Genomic DNA, 26,235 nt, shown 5'->3' with positions numbered 1-26,235 from the left:
GTCAGAGAATATTGGTGAGAATATGTGTCTGAGAAAAAATATATTTGCTAGAGTTACAGCAGCAATTACTGAGATTACTGTGTTTTAATCACATAAAGTATAATCAAACTAAATAGAAGATGTTTGCTATAGGTTGTGCATACAAGTATTTATGTTTCTGTATATGTATATGTGAAATATATGTGCATATATATATACAAGTATTTTAAGTTAATCTGTAAATTTTTTAAAAATTTCTTATAGATATCCTGATACATATTTCCTTTCAGTGGCTGTATTTGTTTTTAGTAAGGCTGTTAATTTGAATGATGATTTTCTAATACCATCCATTTGTTGGCTAAAACAATTGAAATTTGGTGAAAAGTGTGAAGAAGCAACAGCTGCTAGATGAGTACCGCTGTGATGAAGCTCTACACAAAATCTTCCATTCCCCTAGATAGCTACCATCTGCTGTATGCAAAACAGTAATAATTTATACATTGCCAGGCAATGGCTTTTTGTTTGTTTGTTTGTTTGCTTTCCAGTCGTGGAGGCAGAAGTCTTCAGATTTCAGAGAGAAATAGATTCTAGAAACCATTCATATTCAGCTAACTGTTGAGTTTTGTCATATTGTTTTATCAACTGTGCATTTCTGCATTCTGCCACATTTTATGCTTTTTTGGGAGCAGAACTTAAAAAATCGTTCAGACTTCTGGCTTTCTGGAACTGGATTTTCACTTCAGGCACTGCAAAGTTTAGATTTTCTAATCTATGAATATTTGCTTAGTTGTAAGAATGACTCAAATTGCTTTGATTTCCCCTGCCTCAAATATTTAATGTTGAAATCTACATAATAATTATCTGGATTTAAAACTTTGAGCATGAGAAGAGTCATGCACTTCTTGAGATTTGAAGAAGCAATGCTTTTTGAAGTATAAAACAGGTGTCAGGCACCATGAATACAGGGGATTTGAATGGCTTAAGGTTCTGATTTGCATGGGCAGACTCTTATGTCTTGACTTTAAAGGTCTTCTCCCACTTGGGAGCTTGTGGGATTGAGGTCTCTCTGTCTTTCTGTGTGTCTTATTTAACATCTTGTGCATGATGAGACTCTTCAGCATCCCTGTAGCTTTACTTACATGCATAACTTGTCATCAGAAATTTAAACAATTAATGGAGATGTTTTTGTTCACTCACTTGTGCATCTAACCCATGGCCTTTCAGTCAATAACATAAATCTCTTCTTAGGCTGTTTAACTTTATCTTCATTGCCACAACTTGGATTTGTAGATTAGTGTCTAACCAAATTAACAGTAAATGTACAAATATAGACAGATTTAGATATGCTTTCTGTTTTCCTGTGTTCTGTCTATGAAACTAGGAAACATTCTTTAGCTGGTAGTAATTTAATATCTTGATGATCTAGTAGACCACATATTTAGATGTCATGTTTTTGTGTGATAAGTATTTGTATTGTTTTGTTGGCTTTTTTGTTTTTTTTTTTATTTGAGTTTGGTTTTTTTGTTTTACTTTATTTTGGCTTTTTGTAGATATTACAGAAATTTAATTAAAAGCAGAAAGATATTTTAAAAGCCTCAGAAGCTCTTTTATAAATGCAGATATGTAAGAATAGGAGCACTAGCACCCTTAAAAATAGTGATAACAATTGTCTATCATGTTTATCATATTTTACAGTGGCAGGTGGTGGTGTCTAGCATCTTAATTTAGAAACACTGCAATTTAGCATTAATTTCACTCTGCAGCTATCCAGGAAAATGTGTCTCTCAGAATCCAAATGCTCTTGATGTTATTTTGCAAGCAAACAGAAATCTTTTGGTTCTATAGTCAAAGAAGATAGTAATGTTCCCAATAACTGGCAGTAAGATGTGCCAATCAATACAACCATATTGTATGCAGCCATTATCAGACCAATGGGCTCAAGTATGGCAGTAACCTCTTCAAACTGTATCCATAACGAATTTCATATTGAGCTGAGTCCCAGCAGAATCTATCCAGTGAAATAAGTCTCCAAATAAAAAAAAATAACCCTCCCATTTAGGTCTGTGCTGATTGAAAAACATAATTAAAAAAAGGCAGAGCCCTGTGACCTGTTTGTGCTATACCTTGGCCCTTTCAATTTCACCCTTTGCTTTAGCATCTCACTTAATCACTGAGGAATATGTTCTTAGATTTCTGTGAAGAATGTTAAAGAAGTCACTTCAGTAGCCATCTATCTAGAAGAAAATTTTCCACAGTGGAACAACTTATCCCTGCCATGTTTTACATGTTTCTCACATGCATTGAAAGCCATTGGAAAAATGGCCATCCTGTACTTTTGTTCTGTTTTGACCTATATAGTAGGACACTTTCCATCTGACTTGCTTTCTTCTTTTTACCATTTGAAAATTTTCAGTGGTTGAAACCAGAATGCTGGGACAGCATTAGGTTTTAGATTACTACAGTCTATGAAATCACATCTATCTGTCCCTGTAATAACTCTGTAGAAACTTAAGAGCTGCATTGCAAGGGTCAAATAAACTGATTTCATTTCAACATACTGATTTTGATGTTTCCAACACCTTCGTAATTTTCTGATACCACAAAATATACTTGATAATAATTTATCTCAAGTATTGATGAGGGCAACATGAAAGTCTGGATTATATGCTCCACAGAATGTATAAAATGGAATTTTGTGGGTTTGATCTTTTATGATTAGAAATTGGGAAGTTCTCCGATTCTATCAGTTGTAATGGCCTTTCTTAGTCTGCACATTGTAAAAAGAAAAAGAATGTGCAACAAAATAAACATTTTCCAGGTCTCCAAATTATTCCTTCTTTATTTTATTTCAACCCTTTTTATTCTTTGACTAATTTTTTTTCTTTTTAAAGTAAAAGCAGTGAAGTGAAAGTTAAAACTTGAAGAACAGCTTAAGGATATTGATTCATTCTTATTTGATAGGTGAAATAATGGTTGCAGCACTAACCACAGCAATTACAGAATTAAAATGTCAAGGAATTAGAGGTCAGAATAACAGGTAATTTTCTTCCTTTTGTCAGATTAAAAAATTGACACTCTTTGACAGCACAGGATTTCTAGCTGAGAAAATTATGACAGCTTAACTCATCTGATACTTGTAAGGCAGTAATTGATAATGAACTTTACCATGACAGTCTTCTCCTGTGGAGAAACATGACAGAACATCTCTGGTACAAAGCCTGTATCTCTTTTTAATATGTAAACAGTAGTTATATTGGACATTAGATGTTATTTGGAATTGTCTTTACTGTTAGTTTACATCATAATCCAAATCCTTTCCTCTGAACAGACCTGGCTGAATTCAGGGGACTGATGCTGAGAATGCTAATATATAAAGAACAGTATAGGAGAAGGAGTTTATTTGTGATGCTGCAATGCTGCTGCTCCATTTCTTTGGTAAATTACAGTTCCTCCCCTGGTTTCTCCCAGACTGCCTATAGATATTAGGAGCCTTATTTTTTCCCCCCAAACACCTGGAAATCTGGGCACTTAAAAGTCTAGAGAGGTGTGTTTTTCCCAAGTTAGAACCTAGGATGACTCAAAGCTCCTTGTGACTGAAAGGGAAAAACACAGCCATACTGGTCAGTAGAAAAGGCAACATATGAGATAAAATTATTTTTACTTAATTACTACCTTAATTTACTACCTTGTAGATTAAACACAAAACAATTAAGTGGGCAGTGTAGTGCATAAAAGGTTATTCACATGTAGTACTGAAAGCACATCTAGTTGCAGAAGAGTGCTATTTCTTTTTTTTTTTTTTAATCATAGCCAGATCTCTGTTATTTCCTTTATAGACTTCCACTTTGTTTGTGGTTAGAAATATTTCAAAAAATCATTTGAGCTTTTGGTTTTCCCTAGACTTCGGGCTAATTTGGTGTCATCTTTGTGTTGAGTTGCAAATCCAGCTTAGCAGTGCAGTACATTGACTTCCCCATGACTGCTGCAGCCTGAACCAAATGCGTGCCCCCAGTCAGGCAGGAACTGCAAGCAAGTAGGAAAGCAAGGCAGTGTGTAGCTACTGGGCTCAGATATTTTTTTCTGAGCAGCCACCTGTCAAAATACCTGAGCATACTCGCAACTCACACAGCAAATTGAAAAATGATTAAAATTGCTAGTGTTTGACAGGCAGTTGCTGTGCCCATAAACTAATCCTAGTAGGACAGTTTTTCTGGCAGCTAACAGAGCATATGGCCTATGCAATATTTATTTCTTTGGTGGTGACTTGATATTTAGCATATTTAAATAATTTGAAAAGTCATAATGATGCAGTAGGTGCAGTGCTTTTCAGCTACCCTCATTTCTGGTTATATTTTTCCTCCTTTATTTCCTTCTGTTATCTCTTTCTTTGATCTGACAGGAATAACAAAGCATCCCTCTGGATCTGCTATAGTGAAATATGCCCACAGGAAGCAGAGTAGATCACATCAGTTTTCACTTCTTTTTTTTTTTCTCTCCTTTCTTTTTCCCCCCCCTTCTTGCTGAAACACTTTTTGCTACTACAGAGGGTTGACATGATAGGGCTGTCAAGACTCAGCAAGATAGATATATCTTTAACAAAGGGAGCTGGAATGCTTGCCTTTCCCGGTGACGGAACGTGGCAAATTTATGAGGAAAAAATTAACATGCCCTTCTAATAGCACTATATAACACTTTTGAGGTAGCACCAGCCCTTGCCACTGTGTGCTTGTTTTTGCTTTCATGGAGTTATTTTATTTATTCTGATTTCATTTTTAACTTGGTATGATCATTTTTTCTTGGAGCCGTTTCTTTGATGTGACAAGAACATCAGAACCACCCCTTTGGATCTGCTTGATTGAATTGTACCAACAGCATTGGCCACTTACATGTTCACTTGTACTTAATTGCCTCCATACAAGGGATGGTCTTTCCTTCCCTTCTAGGAGCAGTTCCACTTAGGCATGAATATGGATAGTGGTGAAATTAGTTGGAAGCTGCATGTAGTATCAATATCTACTTTTTTCAAAGTTAATTGAAGGAATTCAAGGAAAAGCCATCATCAAAGTAGAAATTATTTTCCTATATGCTATGGGCTCTGTTCTTCTCTAAGAAATGGGTACTTCCATTCTATTGATTTTTGTCAAGAAATCTACATCTCCCTCATTGCCAAATACTGTTTTTCCCAGACTCACAGAACAAGGGGTTTTTTTTCCAAATTTATACTGATTTGGGGGGGGAGGGGGGAACAAAGTGATTATTGTATACTAATATTGGCCCATGAGTGTGCTTTGTATGCATTAAGAGGTTATCAACAGAAAATTAATGAATTTTTTATGTTTCACTCTAGCAACAGCTACAGATACAACAGCATCCTCTTCTTTAAATGGGAAAGGAAGAGTTTTACTTGCTGTCACTTTGTCACCATAGCTGTCTGTAGATCAGTAAGAAAACCACAGGGACTTTTTGAGGGTAAGATACTTATTTCTGTAGGTGAAGATTCCTGCAGAATACAGGAGGACACCTTAAATTAGAATATTCAATAAGGAATTGTATAAATTGCACAAGGTCAGTTTCCATACACTAATTGCTCAATGTATAGGCTTTTATTTGGATATTAATGTGTGCACTTTTATCTGTTTGTTGTTCAGAGTAAAGGGCTTTCAGAAGGTGCTTACCTCAGAATGACTGAAAAATTTTAATTATGCATCCAATTTAACTATGAAATAACTTTTGGGGAGCATCTACTCTAAGTAACACAAGCCATTTATGACAAAGAGTCAGAAATCATGATCTGATCTAGAGGACTCCAAACCAATAGCGTCCTTCTACCATTGCTCAAAACAATTATTTGCAGTTAGATTAATGATTGATCACAATATCTCCAGTTAATGAATGTATCAGAGATGTTCTGTTAGTCAGTATTTTAGAGAATTTGTGGTCATCTGAGTTCTTGAGCATTCCTGGATCATGCTGTTATATGTTTATGGGAATTAAGAATCTTTTCATCATCAAGAAAAGACACAGTTCCTGAAAGCAAAAACAAATTGTGGCTTACGGGTGGGGCACTTTGTCCAAAACGGCATATTAGAAGGTATGGGATTTGTTTATTATTTATTGCACTTGTGATTAAAAAGTTCAGCATCCAGATAGAGCTAAGCACTGCCACTCAATGCTCCCCACCAGCTTTGCATCAAGCATTCAAACTGGGGAACTGATGATAACTTATTTAGCTGACAAGACTTCAGTCAACCTATTTGATAAATATTTCAGATCATTCATTCACAAAGGAATACTAAGGGAGAGTTTGTAAATATCCCATAGCCCATAAAAATATATTCTAATACTTCAACCTACTTCAAGTATTATTTGAAATAAATCGTTTGGCCCGCTGTCATCTACATTCGAAATTTTGTATGCACTTTAAATGCTGGAGTCTTACCCAAACTGAGTTTAATGTTTTGCCAATATGAAAAGAACATTAACCACAATTCCTCTCTTTTATTGCAGAAATATATAACAGAAATATATATAGGTCTTGTACATGAAAATTTCTTCTTTATTGTCTGGGGTTTTTTTTTGTTTTTCTCCATATGGATGACAGGCAGCACTTATTGATTTTTAAAATTAGCAACAAGCATTTTCACATATGCTTAAAGTAATATTTTATGTGTAAGAGAGGGATGGGGTGAAAATTGCTGCAGAAATAGCTGGAAGGGGCTTCTTCTTTCCTATTAGCACAGATTTCAGTTATATTATGCTGTCACTACCTCAGCATAAATTAACTATTATTCAAAACATTTCCCACACAGTAGTTTATTGGAACAGATATTACTAAGCCTAAGTATCTAGTCATTCACTTAGAAAGATGCAAAGCTGAGCTTTCTGAATGTTTTAAACATATTGATAATGTGCCTCTTTAATGCCATTTTGAAGCCTGTATCCAGTATATCTATATTATTGTTTTCAATTTATGTCAGAAACAAAGTGAAGTTTTTAAGAATGCATTCTGGGAAATAATCCAAACAGAATTATTTCTTTATAACCTAAACCCTGCAAATAACTGAGAACATTTAAATGTAACAGTATAACCTTGTTCCAAAACTGAAATTCTAATATACACTGAAACCTGATGAATTCTATATGCGACACCTTTCAGTATGGTTGTTTTCCCTACTCCCCTTTCAGTCCTTTTTCAGCTGTAATTTTGAAGGTTTCCCTGTTCTGTGATCTTGTGTCCTGCAGTGGATAAACTGAAGGTTGGCAGCCTTGTCATAACCACAGTTTGTAGTGAAGAGTATGTGCTTTCAAAATCTCAGTGCACCTTCTTAAGGTGGGAACAAGGCAATGATTTGTGATAGAAAAATAAAGCTGAGAGCAGAGATAAGCCAGCATTTGCTTTCTGTTCAGATGAAAACAGAAAACTACTAATGTTATATTGCCACATTCATTACTTAATTTTATTTCATTAGCAAGGAAAGGTTTTGCTCAAGCATTTTGCTGTTTTGGGTGTTTTTTTTTGTCAAAGCAGAAGTAGAACATGAAGTCACACTTCTAATTCTGTATAGTTTTTTGTTTATAAAACAAGAAGAAAATGCACATATTAGATACTTTAGTTTACTGAGCTTGTTCTGCTTTCCAAGCATTAAAAATGTCTTTGCTCATCATGTTTTATTTCAATAATAAACCAGAGGAAAAAACATCACGGCTAAAATGCATGCTTTAGTGATTAAGTACCCTTTCCTCTTTTATTACTGCCAAGCTTTCAGAAGGCCTGTTCTGCTGTTTGCCTCACTCTTTACCTCATTTTCTTTTGTGTTTTCCTACAGGGAAAGTTCTTAATTGTAAAAATAAGTAGAAATAAATATGATGTGTGTGTTCTGTGGAATGACTTTCTGAAACATGTTTAAGTTACTCTGGCAGCAAAGGTTAATCATTATTTGAGGTATTGCTAACATTTATTTTCCACAACAATTAGATTCTCTAGGCTTAATCCTATACCTTCATTTACTTAATTCTATATCAAAAAATGTCAGTGTCCTGGTTTATGATTATCTGAATTCTTGTCAACTACTGGTCAAATTTCCACAGGATATGAACAGTTGCTAATAGAGCCCCTTTCTCTCATGTTTCGGTTGAACTTCCTCATGAGTGTGGTATGTTACTCTCTATGCTATCTTACCAAAAAGGTCTCAGAGAGGAAGAGCATCCTAGTGATGAGAGGAGAAAGAAGACTCATTTAGGAACAGGATTTCAAGAGTTTGACAGAAAATAACAGTCAAAGTGAATGTATAGCAGAAAAGCAGAAATATGGAGAGTTCGTACCAGCTGAGGTAGGGATATTGGTAGGTCTGATTCCAGATTAACTAGCAGTTACAGGGTCAAATTCAGACACAAAAATTCAGACATAATGGCAGAAGTTTCCAAAGGTCCATAGACTATGATTTGACTGTAGACATCTCATAAGATAAATTGCAGAAACCTCATTAAATGGGTAATCTCAAACTAGAATGAGCAAACGTGCAAATGGAATGTTAGGAAGAACATATAGTGTAGGCAGATAGAAAAACTGAGATATTTTCACTTGAATCTTTTATTCTGTTATGTTCTGTTATGGTGATAGCTCTAAGCATAACATGAACACAGCTCTTTTTTCAGTAACTGCATTAATCTGTGCCTCTTATGATTGCATGAACTGCCAGTATAAGTAATTTTTAAATTTTAAATCAGGATTATCACTATAAATTTTTAATTTCTGAAAAAATAATGGTTAATGTAGAATTTATTTTAATTGATACATTATGAATGGAAATTTTTTCAGAGAGCCATCTCTTTTCAGCTCTTCATGGTTTAAGACCCTCTTTCTGAGTGGTTGGTCCTTTGCTGACTTAAGTAGGCTAAAGTCAACAGGTTCAAAGCTTTTTGTCAGTAGGTGTCCTGAGCATCTACCATGCATAGATTGCTATCCAGCAATCATAATTTACTACAATACCTACAACCAAACCCAGCTGCATGTAATTTACACCAAGTCACAGAAATTAAACCTATCCTAAGTACTCACATTCACTGTTTTTATTTCTTACATTGCTAATTTTGTCAGAATGTTACACAAAATGTATTACTGTGTAGTAGTTTTACAGAACACAATTCAAATGTATGTGCATTTCCTAAGGCAGAGAGGGGACAGTATTGAGGAGACAAATGTAACTGAAGTAGAAGAAAAGTAAGGAAATAGCTTGAGACTCTTTCTTTAAAAAGAGATAAATTCAGTTGATTGACAGTAAAATAATGGAAGAGGTGGAGGTATTTTAGAATTTTTGTTCTTTGAAAAGTCATTCCCTCCTGAACTAGACTTGTCATTGCAGAAACTTCTCATACATTTATTGTTGATTTTTAAAAGTTTAACTGTGAATTTTTAAGGCTCACTAGCTTTTAAAATAAAAAGCAAAAGCATCTAGAAGCATTCCCTGTGAAAGCTCTTAGTCACAAAAAAAAAAAAAGTAAGGAAAAGTGGATGAAATTTCAAAGTTTTAGTGAAAACTCCTGCTGATAGCACTGTTGCATTTTTATGAATTGGATGCCTATGCTTAAAGGACTTTGTGCTCCTAAAAATGACAATCAAAAACCTATGCAGTGTCTTAAACAAAACAAAAGACAAGGGAGAGGTAATAAATAGTATTAAACCTGGTGAGGTCCCCCAAAAGTTCTTCCATCTACCAGCACAGAGTAAAATTTCACAATCTGTAAGAGACAGTGCACTATTCACATGACATCAGCATCCCTGAAAACCATGGGAAGTAGCCCAGTGCTACTTCCTTATCTTCACTCCCAATTACTCCCCAGATACTTAACAAGTCTAGGATACTTGTATTTTATTCTCATCCTGGTAAGCTTTTCCTTTTTTTCTGACAGCAGCATGGGAACCAGGAAAACCAGGGTCTTTCTGCTTTCTGTGACCTTTCATTGCTAGAAGAATTCACGAGCCATTTAGTCACCCAGCTTGAAAGTCAGTGGTCCTTCAGAAATATTAAATTCCAGAGTTTCCTCCAAAATACCAGTTTTTGTTTACCTTGGTGCATTGGCCTGTTGAGAGCTGTTAGTGGAGGTCAGGGTGGCCACTGCTGCTTGTCAGACCAGGCTGTAGAATAAGGACAGAGGTGCTCAGTTTTGTTTTGTCCAGACTAGAGTTTGCAATGTCTCCTTCCCCAGGAGATCTTCATGAACAGCAGAAATTCCTTTCTTCTGCCTCAGTGGAGAGGAAAATAACAAGGGATTTTTAACAAGGACCTTCTCTATTTTGTAGCACTTTTACTCCACAGCATCTGGGACTTTATTACTTTATAAATAATATTATAAATTATTTTATTATAAATTTATAATGCCACTGTCTTCATTGCCACGGAATAACAAGCTTCTGCTTTCAGCTCAGCATTCTGGTTAGGATAAGTGATAATGGATCAGTGCAGTGTGACTTTGAAATCCCTTTAAAATTCTTTTTGAATAATAGGAAAACCAAAAATAGTATCTATTTTTTATCAGAATAAAACCCTGCATGTGCTGTAGTGTTTAACTGTACAGGTCAGGGTGAGCAGCTTCTCTGTCTGAAGAAAAGAAATAATAATGAGGAATGAAGGAGGGGGAATGGAATTCCATTGAAAGATGGGTATTTACACAATTCCTGTCTCTTGAGAGAGGGAACAGGAGAGACCAGATGAACAACAAAGAGGAAAAGGACAGAAAATACTTTTGGAGCTTTTGTTGCAGAGTAGGAGGAAGGGAAAGGGTTAGAAAGTCATTGGGAGCATTATAGAAGTGAAGGAATTACCATAGGAACAGATAGCTCTTGGTATGGTTGTTAATGCAGAGAAATTATGTTTGCAGCCTTCCTAGAGCTTTATGAGATCTTTTACTCTTGACCTTTGGGACTTCTTTTTTAATTAGTGAATTCATTCAGGTATTGTATAATATAATCGAGTTAAGCATTTCTAAACAAAACAAAAACACAAAAAAACTTTATATCTTTTTGACTTGTAAAATTTAGCAGATTTCTAAATGCATTTGATGGTGTACTGAAAAACACTACTGGCAATTTTTAGCCTGACACAACTGGAACTTCAGCCTTTCTGGCTGTCATACACTGCATTTCACATGTGGAAACAATTGTAGTATTCCAGACAGAAGCAGTGTTTTTGCCTTTTTTTTTTTAATTCCTGTAAATTTTAGTGACTGCCAGCTAAGGCTAATGACAGTTTTCATACTTTTTTTTTTATATTTTTATTTTTTGCTTTCTCTTTTGTAGACTTGGAAAATCTGGAGTGGTTCCAAGCAGAAGAGAATCTGCATTTAAAAATTCAGAAGATTTTTTTATTTTTTTAATCAAGAAAATGTAACAAATTTATCTGTGCTATAGAAAAGCCTTGAAATAACTTTTCGTTATTGGAGATAATGCACTTGGAATCCTAGGAGCCTTTTCAGAGAATAAAGTTTGTTTCATAAGTTTGCTCAGTTTCAAAAAAAAAAAAAGTCTATCCCAAAGATCTAAAAACACATATTAAGGTTTGTCATCCTGGCTTGTATTTCATATGGAAAAGAGAAAAAATAATTTCATTAAATGGGGACATAAGGCAGAGGAAAGGAAACACTTGGCTTAAAACCAAAACTCCTGACTGGGAATGACAAGAAGCAAGAGATATGCAGATATGCATAATGTAAGACTGTAATGGTAGGTTCTGTAACAATAATGAAGACAGTAAGATGCAGGCAATAATAGCTTCGAGACGAGTCTTGGTAATAACAAGAACTTGAATTTCTTGAAACTTGCAGCTGGTGACAAACTCAAGAAGAAAGGAACAGTGTGGCCATGACAGACGAGTTCTGAGTAAGATCTTACTAAGGCCCAAGAATGACAACTTTCTCTTGGTAACTGGATTTGTACAACAGGAGTCATATTGAGGAAATGGAGCTGATTTGGCTTGATTTGCAAGTACAAGCTAGGACATCTGCATTTCTGTATGCTGTAATGCTTTGGTTACCATCATGTAAAGGAGTAATACAAAGGAATAACATTAACAGGGAAATTCTATGTTGCAGGTGTACATTTTTGTAATTTGCATTGCAGAATCAGGATGTCAAAGAGAAGTTTATTCCATAGACCTAAACACCAGATGGGAAAGATCATCTAGATTGGCCTCTCACCCAACAAATCACATAGACCTTTAGTCCATGTCGCCTTTTGAATCTGACCATAAGTGTTTTTGTCTGAATAATGAAGAGGATATGGAAGTCTTCCCTTAAATGGATAGAATTTAGATGATGAGAAATTATTTCAGCCAGTGGCCTTAAATATTTATTATCCCAAAACAACAAAAAGATTCTTGTTTTAAGAGAAATGGGGGAATGTCTTCTGAAAAGATGAAATTGTTCATCAAATTGAGAGGAATCCTTGTTTGATTGCTCATTATGAAACAATGGGGAAATGATTTAATGGCAATTATCAGTCATCTAAAAATAAAAAATCCTGATTGCCCAGTTCTCAAAACCTTAACTGTGTCATGAAGTTACATATTTGATACATTATTGCATCATGCTATTGCATCTCTCACAAAAGTAACTTAGCAAGAAAATATTTTCTAATGTTTGTACTTAGTAACTTAATGATCAAAGAAAGCAACATTTTCTATTATAAACTTAATACAGATTTGGGAGAATGATGACAGAACAATGATTTCATTTGGCATGACATCAGTGAACACAAGGGTTTCAGTAAATGATACCAATCTGTGTGGTACGGGAATGATTACAAACACGAACATAAGAAATTCAATAGTTCAACTGAAGAAATAATGGCATGAAACTAGGAAAATAAGATCTTCTTTACATGAAGGGTGACCTCATTACTTTCTAAAACTACCTGAGGAGGGGAGGTGGAGAGGGAGATGCTGAGCTTTTCTCCCTGATATTCAGGGACACATGGAAATGGTTCAAAGCTGTACCAGGAGAAGTTTATACTTAGCATCAGGAAGACTTTCTTTATTGAGTGAGTGGTCAAACACTGGAACAGCCTTCCTAGAGAGGTGGGTGATGCCCCAAGCCTGTCAGTGTTTAAGAGGCATTTGGACAGTGCCCTCAACAACAAGCTTTATCTTTTGGTCAGCCCTGCAGTGGTCAAGCAGTCACACTAGATTTTTGTAGTTCCATTCCAACTGAAATAGTCTAGTCTAGTCTAGACTACACAAAAGAGAAAAAAAAAATTAATATATTTTAAAACAAAATCATACATAAATGTATGACTTTCTTTGGTGCCAGACTGTGTTTAGAGTTCTGCATTGCATGGACTCTACAAGCAAAGGGGTGCTCCCCATCTGCCTTGTGTACAGGCAAACAGCAGGGAAGAAAAGGCAGTGAAATTGCCATAGATTGGGAGCAAGAGCCATTCAGGGGATTGGCTGCTAGAGAGGGAAAGGAAGCATTTGTGCTCAAGCACATGGGAATTTTGCTCACAACAATATGCCTGAAAGAGTAAGGAACACTCTGAGGTAAATGTGCCCTGACTGCAGGAAATCCATCTTTGTGGTATTTTTGCTTCATCTTCTCTGTTTCTGTTTGTGAGATGTATTGAATTTATTTTCCATTTGCAGTCCATTAACCAAATTCTTAAGCTGTCAGAGTGTTTAAAATACTTTTGTGCCATGAGTGGCATATTGGACTATCAGGGGCAAGGATGAGAGAGCTATAAAGGTGGAAAGGAAAAACAAGGTATCATAATTAGTAGCTTAATGAGGTAAATGTGAAAGTTAGTAGGCAGCACTCCCTGAGACAAACAAGATCACTGATGTGACTCATGCTTCTAAAGAGAATGAGAGATCTTACCTTTCACATTCTCATTCCTTTCATAATACTCTATCCTTTCACAGGAGAATGAGGAAGAAGTTCAAGGGTGGACATCTCTAGGAGGAAGCTGAAGGTCAGCTCAGAGCTCTTGGTGTTCTGCTAGGGAGCCATTTAATTGCACATTGGATCCAGTGAAATACCTCCTGTGAGGGAAAGGAGCTTAAGGATGCCCCTTTCTCCATTGTTAAATTAATGCAGTAGTGACCTGTGGAGAAAATCCATTTTGGTGCCCATCTTTCAGTCCCTTGAGTATCCTGATTAAATAACGTACTGTACTGAAGCCTCCAGAGTAGTTGATTCATTGCTTTTATTTAAATTACAACATTTCTCTCCTCCAAACATACAGTAATAAAATGCAGTTCAATACCCTTAATCTAACTTACCAAAAGTCCTGAAAATCCTAATGCTGCTTAACATCTGTAGATGCAAAGAAAAAAGCAGTATCTCACACTGCTTGCACAAACCAAAAACATTTCAAGTTTTTTATGTTGCCCATTAAAGGGCTGTCAATCATATGTGCTCTGAAGAAGACAGTGCTTGGGGGCTGTTAAGGGTGCTGGCTGCATGTGTGGGAGAGCACATAAAGGATTCCTGTGTTTATCTGGATGCAAAAATTAAATAAACTTACAGGAAAGGCAGAGTTGGATGACTATTGCTGTGGTATTTCTCAAATTCCTATAGATTTTTGCTCTTCATTGGACTCTGTCCCCATGCACAGAGGAAAAAGGATTATAGAAAAGTCTGAATGTGGTAACAAAGACTAAAACACACCAGGATTATGCAGACTAGCAATAAAAAGCCTGAATATGTAAAAAAAAATAAAAACATAGGGAAACTCAGATAATAAATATTTTAGTAAGTCTACCTTATTATGGTAGTAATTAGTTAAGATGAATAAAGCAAGGACACTTCATATGAAATAAAAATATTGTCTTACTATCTACACAGCAGTCTGGTTTTTAGGAACTTCTTTCTTCCCTTCATAATTCATAGTGAAAGTGCTCATGCTTTAATGTTTCTTGTGTTTGATAATCATCAGGCATCTCTCTTAGCAAAGGAGAATTTGCAAATGAAATGGACTGTTAATATTGTCCTTGGTGATGTTACATGCACTTTTAAAAATGATTTTAGAGAAAAAGTATGTTAAAATTAAACTGGTTCATGTCTTACCCTTTTTGCAAAGGTATGTCAGAGAGCAGACAAAACCTTCATTTCTGTGGTGTTTCAGACAAGTCAATTCTACAGCATTTTCATTTAGTTTAGGACTGTGCTTCTGAACTTAATATGCCAACTGTCCCTATTGCCATGCTTTCATTCAAACTGTGGAGCAGTTTTGGAGTGTGTGAACTGGCTCCAAAGCCACAGAAGCTGTGTGTGCCAGGGGTGCAGCTGGCAGAGATCAGCCACTGCTGGGGTCTGCATCCCTTGCTGGAGCCAGCCTGAAGGGAAAATTCTGCTGTGTGCATGGTTTCAGCATGGCTGCTCAAGAGCTATACATATACATATACATATACATAAACATATACATATACACATACATACATATATATATGTGTATATATATATATATATATATATACATATATATGTATGTATGCATATTCTCCATGGTACATAGTGATAGAACATGTGAATAGGTCAAAGCTGTATATGGAAAAGTAGAGACTGGACATTATGAATCATTTCCTTACCAAGAGGGCAATCAAACACTGAAAGAGGCTTCCTAGAGAGGTGGATGATGCCCCAAGCCTGCCTGTGTTTAAGAGACTTTTGGACAGTGCCCTTAAGAACTTGCTTTAATTTTTGGCCACCAGTCAGGCAGTTGGTCTTGGTGATCATTGCAGTCTCTTGCAACTAAAAAGAATATCCTATTCTATTCTAAGACCAACTCTTTTGCTCTGCAGCTCTGCTCCTGTTGAGTTACACTTCTTGCTGGTGGAGACATTGCCTTTGACCACTACAAACAATTCTTACACCTAAATAAATGAAGTGCATGCATTATTTTATTGCATATTTTTCTTTATTTCAACCAGAATTAAGAAATAACCCCCAAATACTTCAGTAGACTGCATAGTGAGCAAAGCAGATGTATCGCACCCTTCATTCAATGGGAAACTGACACTCAAGCCTCATCGTCCAGGCTGCAGAGGAGCATCCTAGTTTCCTTGTGCATGTACAGTCTGCCTTTAAGCAGAAAAATTGGAATACAATTGTTTATTTTCTTTGAGCAAAATATATTATTATTGATCATTGTATGTAGGATTAGTATTATGAACAGGATTTGATTATTTGATATATTGATTTCCTGACCAAAATGTATATAAATGTATAATACAAATCTCTTTATATTGTTGTTGAATGACCAGTATTAAGTTCTATGAAGTTGTGTTGTGTTTGTGTGCATGAATTAGGATGTGGGAGGTTAACTAATTTGAAACTTTGAATTGCCAGTAAGTTTAAAGATTTTTTTCTTCCCTCATCCTGACCTATTATTATCAAATAATATGCTAAGAGCCATTTTATCCTTCTGAATACATTATCGTATCCTAACAGATACTCCCTGAAGTATCTGGAGTACAAATCTCATTTTATGTGTATTTAAAACAGTAGGGAATCTCAAATCAGCTCACTAAATAGCTTTTCTGCAACACATTATTGAGAAAGAGAGAACTAATATAATGAGTATTTTGCTGTTCTGAAAGTGTGAAATCTGGCAGCCATTGAATTCAAAGCTTATATTGTTTCTACACAAAGGATATTTGGAGATAAAATGGCAATAAACTTCATTTTATTAAAAATTGTATTAAAGTGACTAGAACATGTGTTTCATGGAGTAGTGTAGCACTTTACACAAAATACTCAAGATCTTATGGGAGAAAATGAATCTATTAAGAAGAATGAAATGTTTAAGACCATTAAATAAATCTAAAGTTTGATGATTTACAGCTCAAGAAAAACCGTGGTGTACACTTACTAGTTTTCAGATTAATTTCAGATACAGCCAGAGTTCTCTTGTAAACAAATCAATGTATTACGTTATTATTCACAGGTCTGTTCTGTACCTGCTTTTCATTTTGTGTCAAGTTATCTGATAGGAGGCAGCATTAGGAATACCCTTGGGGCAGTCACTTTATCTCTTTGTGCTTATGTTTATCTTCGATGTTAAGTTTTGACAAGGTTCTTTTAAGTATTGCGAGCTCCAGAGAGGAATACCAGTTGTAGCTGTGCACAGCAGTGCTGTTTTGCAGACTATACCCTCAGTGCAGTAGCTGAATGTTATGGGTATTTTTTAAAAAACGCTGTTCAGTTTCTTTAATGCTTGTAAGAGGTGTCAGTTTTACAAATGGCATTTTTGAATGAAAAGGGTAACATTACTATCTGTAGGCTGGGGGAGAGGCGGTTATCTTAAAAGTGCAAGCCAGAAAAAATATTCAGCATTCTCTGAATATCAACATCTTGAATCTGCACTGGTTCTGCTTACAAAAGGTCTTGACATTAACTTAAATGTTTAATAATCATGGGATCATAGAAATGTGAGTATAGAACATCTTCAGCTGTAAAACAACAGCTACTTTTGACCATTTTACTTTAAGTGTTCATTGCTCATAATCTGAAAAATTCATGTGAGCTTGTTATTATATTCTGCCTCTCTTTCTTCTCATCTACTACTACCATAAATCTACTGGAACTGAGAGGGAAAGCCAGCAAAGTTTATTTTTGCAGAATTTACAGCCAAACAACCAGAATTTGCCAAAACTGAACAACAGGAAAGTAAACATGTAAATTAGAACAGGACTGCATTGAAAAAAATTCAATAATTCATTTCAGTGCTTCTGCGAGAGAACATAAGTATTAATTGAGGGATCACTATAAAGGGTGAGAGCAGAAAATCTGGGGTTTCTCTCAGTGTTGCTGCCAAATACAATTCACACTCTTATTTCAACACAGAATTGTCTCTAAATTAAAATTAAATTAACCTTGATAATATTTGAAAAAAAAAGAAATATGGAAGTTACTTTTCTGAAATGTGTAGAAGTATATCTCACACAGTGGCTGGTATTCTTGATATTAGTATTTGTGATTTTGAAAAAGAAATTCACAAACAAGTATAATTCCTTTCCCTTCTTCCCACCAGTCAAATCAGTTCTAGAGTACTGAATGTAATAGAAGATACTACCATTATGTGACTTTTATATTCCTATATAGAAAATGTCTACATGAGTGAAGGCATCTACACACAGTGCATAAAAAGATACTATTTGTATGGTACATACAGATAGCCACTGTATGGACATGTGTACACATATACACATGTGCCCACACAAATGCATTGGGTTTGTATAAAATTCATCTACGCTTTTAAATTAATTCATCATTAAATGATGTTAATAAAACCTGAGATGCTCACCAGTTCCCAAGAAACCCTCTGTGCCTTGGAGGCTGAAGTTCACTCTGAATTAGTCAACAAACAAGAAATCACCTGTACTGGGATAATTACAGCATCAAATGTGCTAGGGCTACAATCCATTGAAAGTCCTTCAGCCGCTTGACTGGACTTTGCAATAAGTTTCTTTTTCAGCAAAGGTTTGTTTGTGGTATTCCATTATATACCTGTCAATCTAGGGCAATAGGAGTGGTGGACATCAGTGACCTGTTAGGAAATCTCTCTCTAACATCTGTTCTTATATCTATGCTGTGAAGCAGAGGAAAGCACAGATTGGCATGTGGGAAGGAGAAAATATGTACATTAAAAGGATTCTTCTGTATCATGAAGTATTTATTGTGCTTCTTACCAACTTATGTCTGAAAAAAAATAACATAATTTACCAAGACAGTAATGTTTTTGGTGGTTTATCATGTTACTTCTGTGTAGCCAATGAAAAATTCATGAAGCTCACAAGAAAAATACTAAGGGTCAGTAGTTCAGGGTGCAGTATATATAGGTACATAATACACAGTGCATTTCAAAATCTGCCAGGTTAGTTTTCTGTGAATGCTTTATTCTCAATTTTACAAGGTGAAATAAAATAGTACCTGTCTAAAAAATAAGGAGCATTCTTTAACGGTATTGCTTCTGCAAGTAGCAATTTTTTGCCAAAGTTTTTGAGAGTATATCTTACATATATTTTTGTTTTAATAAACTGTTTTAGTAGCACAAGCATTTCAGAATATGGACTGTATTCTGCTACCTATAGAAATAGTCAAGATTTATTCTGAAAGTAGAATTAAGTCTTAAATGATCATTGAAATTGCTAAGTTTTCATTTCAAACCTGTGAAACCTGAAAGCCCATGAAAAAATGCAATAAAATTAAGGACGAAATAAACACTCAGGGAATGTATGTGAATTGGAAAGATTTCTACATTAGTCTTAATGTGTGTGATGAGATGTGTATCTGGAATTATTTTGTTTTCACCTACTAAGGTTGTTGAAATAGTAGTATTTTGTTTTTATTATATTTTATACCAAAATTTTCTTTCTCAGTTTTCTTTTTTTTTCCCCCATTTAAGATTCCAGAGGCTTATTTTATTAGAGATCCTCATACTTTCCTCCTTACAAAGGACTTTATTAAGGTATATATGTTCTTTTTAGTGGGAAAAAAAAAAAAAAGCTCTCCAAGACCTGAACTGCATGTCCTCACAGGTTAATATTTTCATATATAACGCCAGTTACTGGAAATGAGAATGGTTAGTTGGTTAACTGAAGCATGCTGAAAGGGGAAGCAAAGCTTGTCTACAAAATACTAACACTTGGATGAGTCTGCAGCCTGGGAGGAGAGCACCGGGTGAATTTTCTGGACTTTTTTCATGGCTGACTTGGGATATGCCTGCATTGTCACACACTGTGTTGACCTCTCTCCTTGATGCATATTGCTCATGACAGTCCCTCTCCCTTGCCCGCAGGCCATGGAGGCGCAGATACAGAACTTTGGACAGACGCCATCGCAGTTGCTCATTGAGCCCCATCCACCTCGGAGCTCTGCCATGCACCTGGTGAGACTTGACTGCTGGCCGGGAATGCTTTCCTTTGGAACCATAGGATCCCTTCTAGGTCATAAAGTACTCCTTAAAGCAACACTTTTAATGCCCTCCGCTGCCCATGTAGTCATACTTACTCTGGTAGCAACGGCTCACAGTGCTCTAGCAGAGCAAGGTGGAGGTGTGACTGGCTTTAACTTCCTGCAGTCCTGGCTTTTCCTTTCTAATATTGTATAAGAAGGCCCTATCTTAAAACATATACTCTTGATAAATACATGTTTGGTTCTTGTTTCTGCAAGTGGTGGGAATGATTGCAGGCTTTCCTTAGAGTGAGCATGTTGTTTTGTTTTAAGGGATGCACTGTTTGGAGCTGATTTATTAACAATGTCTGCTTGACAAAAATGAAGTATTAGAGTTCAAATCAGGCTGGAATCTTCCCACCCATTCCTCCAGGAGAATGCAATATTTTGAATTTCAATTTGAACTCCAGAATTCATTCCCATCACATTCTTCTCTGTGCTTCTTGCATAGAATTGTATGAAATTCCCAGACTGAACAAGAGAGATCTCTGTGCCCCTCGGTGCTTGAGAAAATGCTTAGAGCTAGATATTTCTTTTAAGCTTGTAAATCAACACTAATAATGCAGTAGTTTCAATCATTTTGCCTATCTGCAAGGAAATCACTCTATCTAGTTGTACACTGTGAAAGTGGGAATTGATCTGGAAGTCTTGTGTTATCTTAAGTAATGTGTACAAGTCAAACATACATAATATTTATTTTATATTCTTAAGATATGGGTAATGTTTTTTTTTAAATAATAATTCAAAGTGATAAGCAGAAAGGAGTATTTGAACTTCTAGAAAAAGTTCTTTTTGTTATAATAGTGGTTGAAAAAAAATTATAGAAACCAGTACTCAGTAACTATTATTATCCATGTACAAACAACTGTGTTATTTGTAGAATAATAAAAAATACTTAGGTTATTATAACCTTATTCGGTTACTCACTAATAAACATATGCTTTACATAGAATTAAATTGTGTATGTTTGGAAGTGCTGTATTTCATATAAGGAACTAATTTAAAATTACATATCTGTGAGTTTTTGAGTCCCTCTTAAAATTTTTTTTTTCAACTCTTGTAGTTTAGAGAATTAATATTTATTATGTATTGATTCATTATTTGACACCTGTCTCTTGATGAATATTAACTGCTGAATAATTTTACATTTTACTGTATACTAATTGATGCTAATGGTCATTTTACACCCTGTACTGATAACCCCTACCATACCTATTCTCTACTTATCCTCATGTAATGTTCCAACAATAGCTTGTGATCTTGCTCTCCTCCATCAGTAGAGTAGATGTGCAGGTAGTGTTGTTTTCCCTATATGTGCACATGCTTACCTGCTTTTTTAACCTCGTTTTCCCTCAGACCTCTTCACTAATTGTGTTATCCCTTCTGTTTTCTTCTGCTCTCTTCTCCTTTCTACTCAACAGTGTTTCCTTCCACAGAGCCCCCTCATGTTTAAAGATCAGATGCAGCAGGATGTCATCATGGTGCTGAAGTTCCCATCAAACTCCCCTGTCACACATGTGGCAGCCAACACACTGCCCCACCTGACCATTCCTGCCGTGGTGACCGTCACTTGCAGCAGGCTGTTTGCAGTCAATCGGTGGCATAACACAGTGGGTAGGTCCTCGCAGGCACATTTCATTCAAATTTGAAGACACCTTAACAATGCAGCTTTAATTTTGAGTGCAATTTAACTCACTCACCTGCCTATGCACAAAAAGTTACTGTTTCTTCTGGTTTGTGTCAAATAAGCAAAGCTTCGGTTTTCTCTGCTGTCATTCCTAGAAACACTCTCCCTAACAGCAGCTCATCACCATGGCAGTCAATCGATTTGTGGCTACTTCAGGATCAGCCTTTGATACAATGCTTTTCAGGAGAGTGCTGCTGTTCTTGACACAGCCAATACTAATGTTTCCCTTGTTTCAGGAACACATACTGGCATGCTAGAGAGCACATATCCCTGTCTAAAGCTTGAGAGAGATTTCATATCTGTCCAGGAGCTTGTAGTAAGCCATTCTCTGAGTTACTGCTAGGTTCTCTGGGGACCCTACGCAAACCGAAGCAGTCAGACACTGAACTATTCCTCATTCCCTCTTAAAAGCCCATTAAACAAGGTCATCACAAAATTCCCTTCCCGCCCCTCTGCTCACCTCTCCATGTTGCCATTAGGACTGTACATGTCACCTGGACATGTAGGTGCCGAGGTTGTCCAAGACATTGCTAAATTGGTGGTTGTGCCATGAGGGAACAAACAGGTTTAATTTTCTAAGGTAGCCTCCTGCTATGATAGCCTTTGTGCTGCAATATCTGAAAACTTTTGAGACTGTCTAACCACCCAGCTAAACCAAGAAGGTACCTGGTATTTGAGAGTGTAACTCAATATCTGGCTCAGGACCTTTGTAAAGACTAAGCCAAAAATAGAAAATTCCTTCATTCTTTATGCACAGGAGAAGACCCTGGACAGAATTCAGTCCTCCCAGTGAGGAATTTGTGGTATTCAAGTTAGATGTCTACCTCCAGTAGACATAGAGGGATTCTACATTTCACTGCCTTAACTGTAAACCTCTCCTAGGTGAATAATTCAAGTCAGGTGAAATGGATTCCACCTCTTGTGCACAAAGCTGGACAAAGACTGTTGTTGCAAGCAATAATTAGACGAATGAAAGGGAGTTGCCTTATAAGCATGCTTTAGAGGACCTACCAGAGCAAGTAAAGTTAATATCACTCCAAATTCATTAATAGCAATGAAAAGTTTAATATCACTTTTATTCTAAACATATGAATAATGTTGGCATAAACAATAAATTTTGCATGTACTCAGAAAGTAACTGTTCTCTGTTTAGAAACAAGCTCTGCATGGTGCTTTAGAGAATACAATAGGAACAGAACAGGATATCTGATTGCCTTTCACAAATCCATACATTTATCCATACATAAATCCATTAGGTGCACCTACATTATGTGTATAAAGGGGTTTTATATTTTCTTTTAAACAAAAGGGGGAAATTTAGAGGAGAAAAAACACAAGTAAAACATTTTTTGAAAATATTTGGTTACTGTGTCCTCAATGGAAGACACAAAGTCAGGAATGATTCCAAGATGCAGAAACCGTCCCATGTTATTGTAATGCTCTTTTGACTAACATTAATTGACTAGCTCCTAATTATTTGCCCTCAATTTTTCAGGGATACTGTCTCTGAAAAGTCCAAGTACTCTATGCACCATTCATGTTTTCTCTGTGTAAGGAAGCTTATCTAGTACTGGAGTAGCCCTTTCTCATCCAGACCGTCAAGTGAGGGGAAGCCAAAATTCCTGCCCATACCTTGCTGTGCAGGAGTCAAGGTCACTAATATTGCAGTATGCTGGACTAAAAGAGTTTCCTTAACAACTCCCATTTGAAGTCATTTAGTTTAGCTGAAGTCGTATTGGTCTTGGTGATGCATGTGACTGTAAGGTTTTAGTTTTTCATCTATACTCTTGTAAAACATAAGTTATGTTGCAAACATGAAGAATTCATGGCATGAACAAACTGTAAATTAAATTTCACATAATTTGTAAATTACAAAGGAATTAATTCTTTATATTATAACAGTCAGGAAAATGAAACTATTTAGAGAATCAAAACTCATTGTAATGATCTTTTAACTTCTACATCATGCATGGCAATGTCTTTTATTTTGCAAGGGGCTAATTAAGGAGACAGTATCGATTCCCTGCTATTGCAATAATATTACTTTAAGAACTTAAAACTCCAGTGTAAAGGATACAGAAATGTATACACAGACCATTTGCTGTGGAAAGTATGTAGGGCTTTAGAGTTTATAAAGAGTAGGAGGCATTTACATTTTCATCTCATAATAGAAGTGAATGAATCTAAGTTAATATCAGTAAAGATTTGTTCCAAACTGTTTTGGTTTTGAAAGAAGAGACAGAAGGGAGGGAAGGAGAAGTTCTCAGAGCAGTGTTTTTCAGAAGATGACAGGGCTCACTATAGACCTTGTTTTTTTTACCTCCTCCCATTGTCTATTGCAGTAGTAGAAAATGGAGTTTATTCTTCTGAAATCTGTATCTCCTATTATGGAGGATGTTCCTGTGCAGCATGGCAGTTCATGACAAAAACTGTGTTTTCAGTAATGACAATCTCACTTATATAGTAGACAAGGTGCTCGGGAGAGCCAGAGCACTGCTATCTGTGCATGAGAGCAGGTAACACTAGATATGCAGCCCCTGATACATATTTGAACATCTTAAGGACTATTCAGAATAGAGCAAAAAACTGCAGGAATAATTGTGGAAATTTACTGTAGCCTTCAGTTTTACAGCTGAAAATTCTGCATAAATCCATAAAAAGGTCCAAGTTTCTGTCACATAGACAGAAACTCATAACAATATTTAATCCAATTATCTTTATTTTCTGTGCTAAGATCTCACCCAGTGCTCAAATGCAAATAAAAATTCTCTGTTATTCTATTTTAAATGAGTTATTTAATGAATGTTTGTGGCTGCAGAAATTGTGATACATTTATACTTACTGTTACAGAAGAATTAACAAATGTATATTTGTGTAGCACAGGAAAGGAATCTCAAAAGATTAATCGGACAAATAGTAAGAAGATACTTTTTCAAAATATATCATAATGTAATAATGATGTTTTAAACCCATCAAAGTCATACAAAAAGGCTTATATATGCTTTTTTCTTCCTTTCATGGATAGGCCTTCGGGGAGCCCCAGGATATTCTTTGGATCAAGCCCATCATCTTCCAATTGAAATGGATCCATTGATTGGTATGTCAAGATGAAAATGTAGCAATATATTTGAAATTGGCGTTTTCAAGAATTATTGATTAACCCATATTTGTATATTATGCTTCATTTAACACAGAAAATAGGAAAATATTTATTCTTGTCAGTCTTGGAGAACTAAAAGCATTAGCTATTGATGCTGAATGAATTACATAAGTGTTATTTGTTATTAACATCACCAGCAATTGGTATTTAAGAAACAACCAATTAAGTCACTTACATTGTCAGCCTATATCTATAATTCTGTTTTCTTATCAGGTCACATTAGTAACATAAAATGTGATGGTCTGGTGGAGTTCACATATTTTCTTTTCTTACAGACAGCACTGTGTTCATCAGTGCAGACATAGATTCATTTATTTTCATTCAATTTATGATTTGGATTGTTTTAGTTGGCTTTACTAATTTAATAATGAAAATACTGAATTTTAAATTGATGCATGATAGAGTTTTTTAAAATCCAGAATTTTTGAGGAAGCAAATTATTTTGAGAAATAACATCTGCTAAAACTGTTAGATTGCAGTCATAATTTCTCATTCATTGCATCTATTTTATTTGTAGTTGTTTTTCTTTTTTTCAGTAATTTGAAACAAAAATTTGACACAGGGAAGGTTTCTAGAGACTATATTGTAGCATTGGTAAGGAAACAAATGAATTTTTAAAGGTCTCCAGATTAAAAGTGCCTTTTTTGTCTGTATCAATATTCACGGTTGAAAGATTTGTAGAGAAGTACCTCAGGAGATTTAGCTTTCACCTTCTGTGTTCTTCATTTTATCATATAATGGCAATGGTTTTCTCTTCAGTTTTTGCTCTTGAAAGCTAGGGCACAACTATTGCACCTGTTTTCAAAATGTGAGTAATTTCTTATTCACTGTTGATGGACATAGAGGCTCTGCTAATTTAAATGTGTTCTTAAAATGTGTGTAAATATGATCTTAACTTTCACAAGCAATTTTAGAAGAGGGTTGGGGTTTTTATAGTTGAGTATCTTATTTCATGCAATGTGAGCAATTTAAATAGAATAACAAAAAATAGGGAAAGAATTTCAGATTCTTGTCTACATTAAGTTGTGTTCCTGTGTTAGGATCAGAGTGACTTTTAACTCACCTAACTTCAGTTAAGTGAATTTAGTTGTCAAGATTCTCTCCATAGCCACTTGTAGAAAGACAAACTGTCCTCTGGAGCTGTCTAACATTTAGACAGCTGTTACAGGGTGAGGACTTGACATGTTAAACAATGTCTTCCTCTCCAGTGAGACTGGAGGGAGTGCAGATGGTTAACTTAGATTATATACTAAACTTTTAGAAAGTTAATATTGAGATGGAACACGTCTTTATTGTATTGCCATATCTTGTCCGCTGTCACAGGGAGTAAAAAGAACATTAGCTGGGAACTACAAGTCCTTCTTAACAGCTCCATTTGGCAGTCAGGATGGTGGGATTCTAGATCAGTCATTCCTTTTCCCTCTCTCTGGAAGACTTTCCAGGTGTCATTGCGTCCTTTGAGATT

General features: G+C 35.6%; 1 protein-coding gene across 6 annotated transcripts in view; it reads left to right on the top strand.

Annotated features, from left to right (window-relative positions):
• NBEA (neurobeachin) overlaps positions 1-26,235 on the top strand; it is a 488,059-nt gene that overhangs the window by 440,755 nt on the left and 21,069 nt on the right. For 4 of the 6 annotated variants that reach the window (XM_071552759.1, XM_071552769.1, XM_071552749.1 and 1 more), the window contains 3 exons: positions 19,769-19,858; positions 21,345-21,537; positions 24,636-24,707. In XM_071552759.1, coding sequence (XP_071408860.1) covers positions 19,769-19,858; positions 21,345-21,537; positions 24,636-24,707 — 355 coding nt within the window. The remainder of the gene's footprint in view (positions 1-19,768; positions 19,859-21,344; positions 21,538-24,635; positions 24,708-26,235) is intronic. The other 2 variants (XM_071552778.1, XM_071552740.1) reach the window with 1 other exon arrangement.

The sequence above is a fragment of the Pithys albifrons genome, chromosome 1 (assembly GCF_047495875.1).
Source record: "Pithys albifrons albifrons isolate INPA30051 chromosome 1, PitAlb_v1, whole genome shotgun sequence".
In the NCBI taxonomy this organism is placed as follows: Eukaryota; Metazoa; Chordata; class Aves; order Passeriformes; family Thamnophilidae; genus Pithys; species Pithys albifrons.
This window is presented reverse-complemented; position numbering and strand designations above follow the sequence as displayed.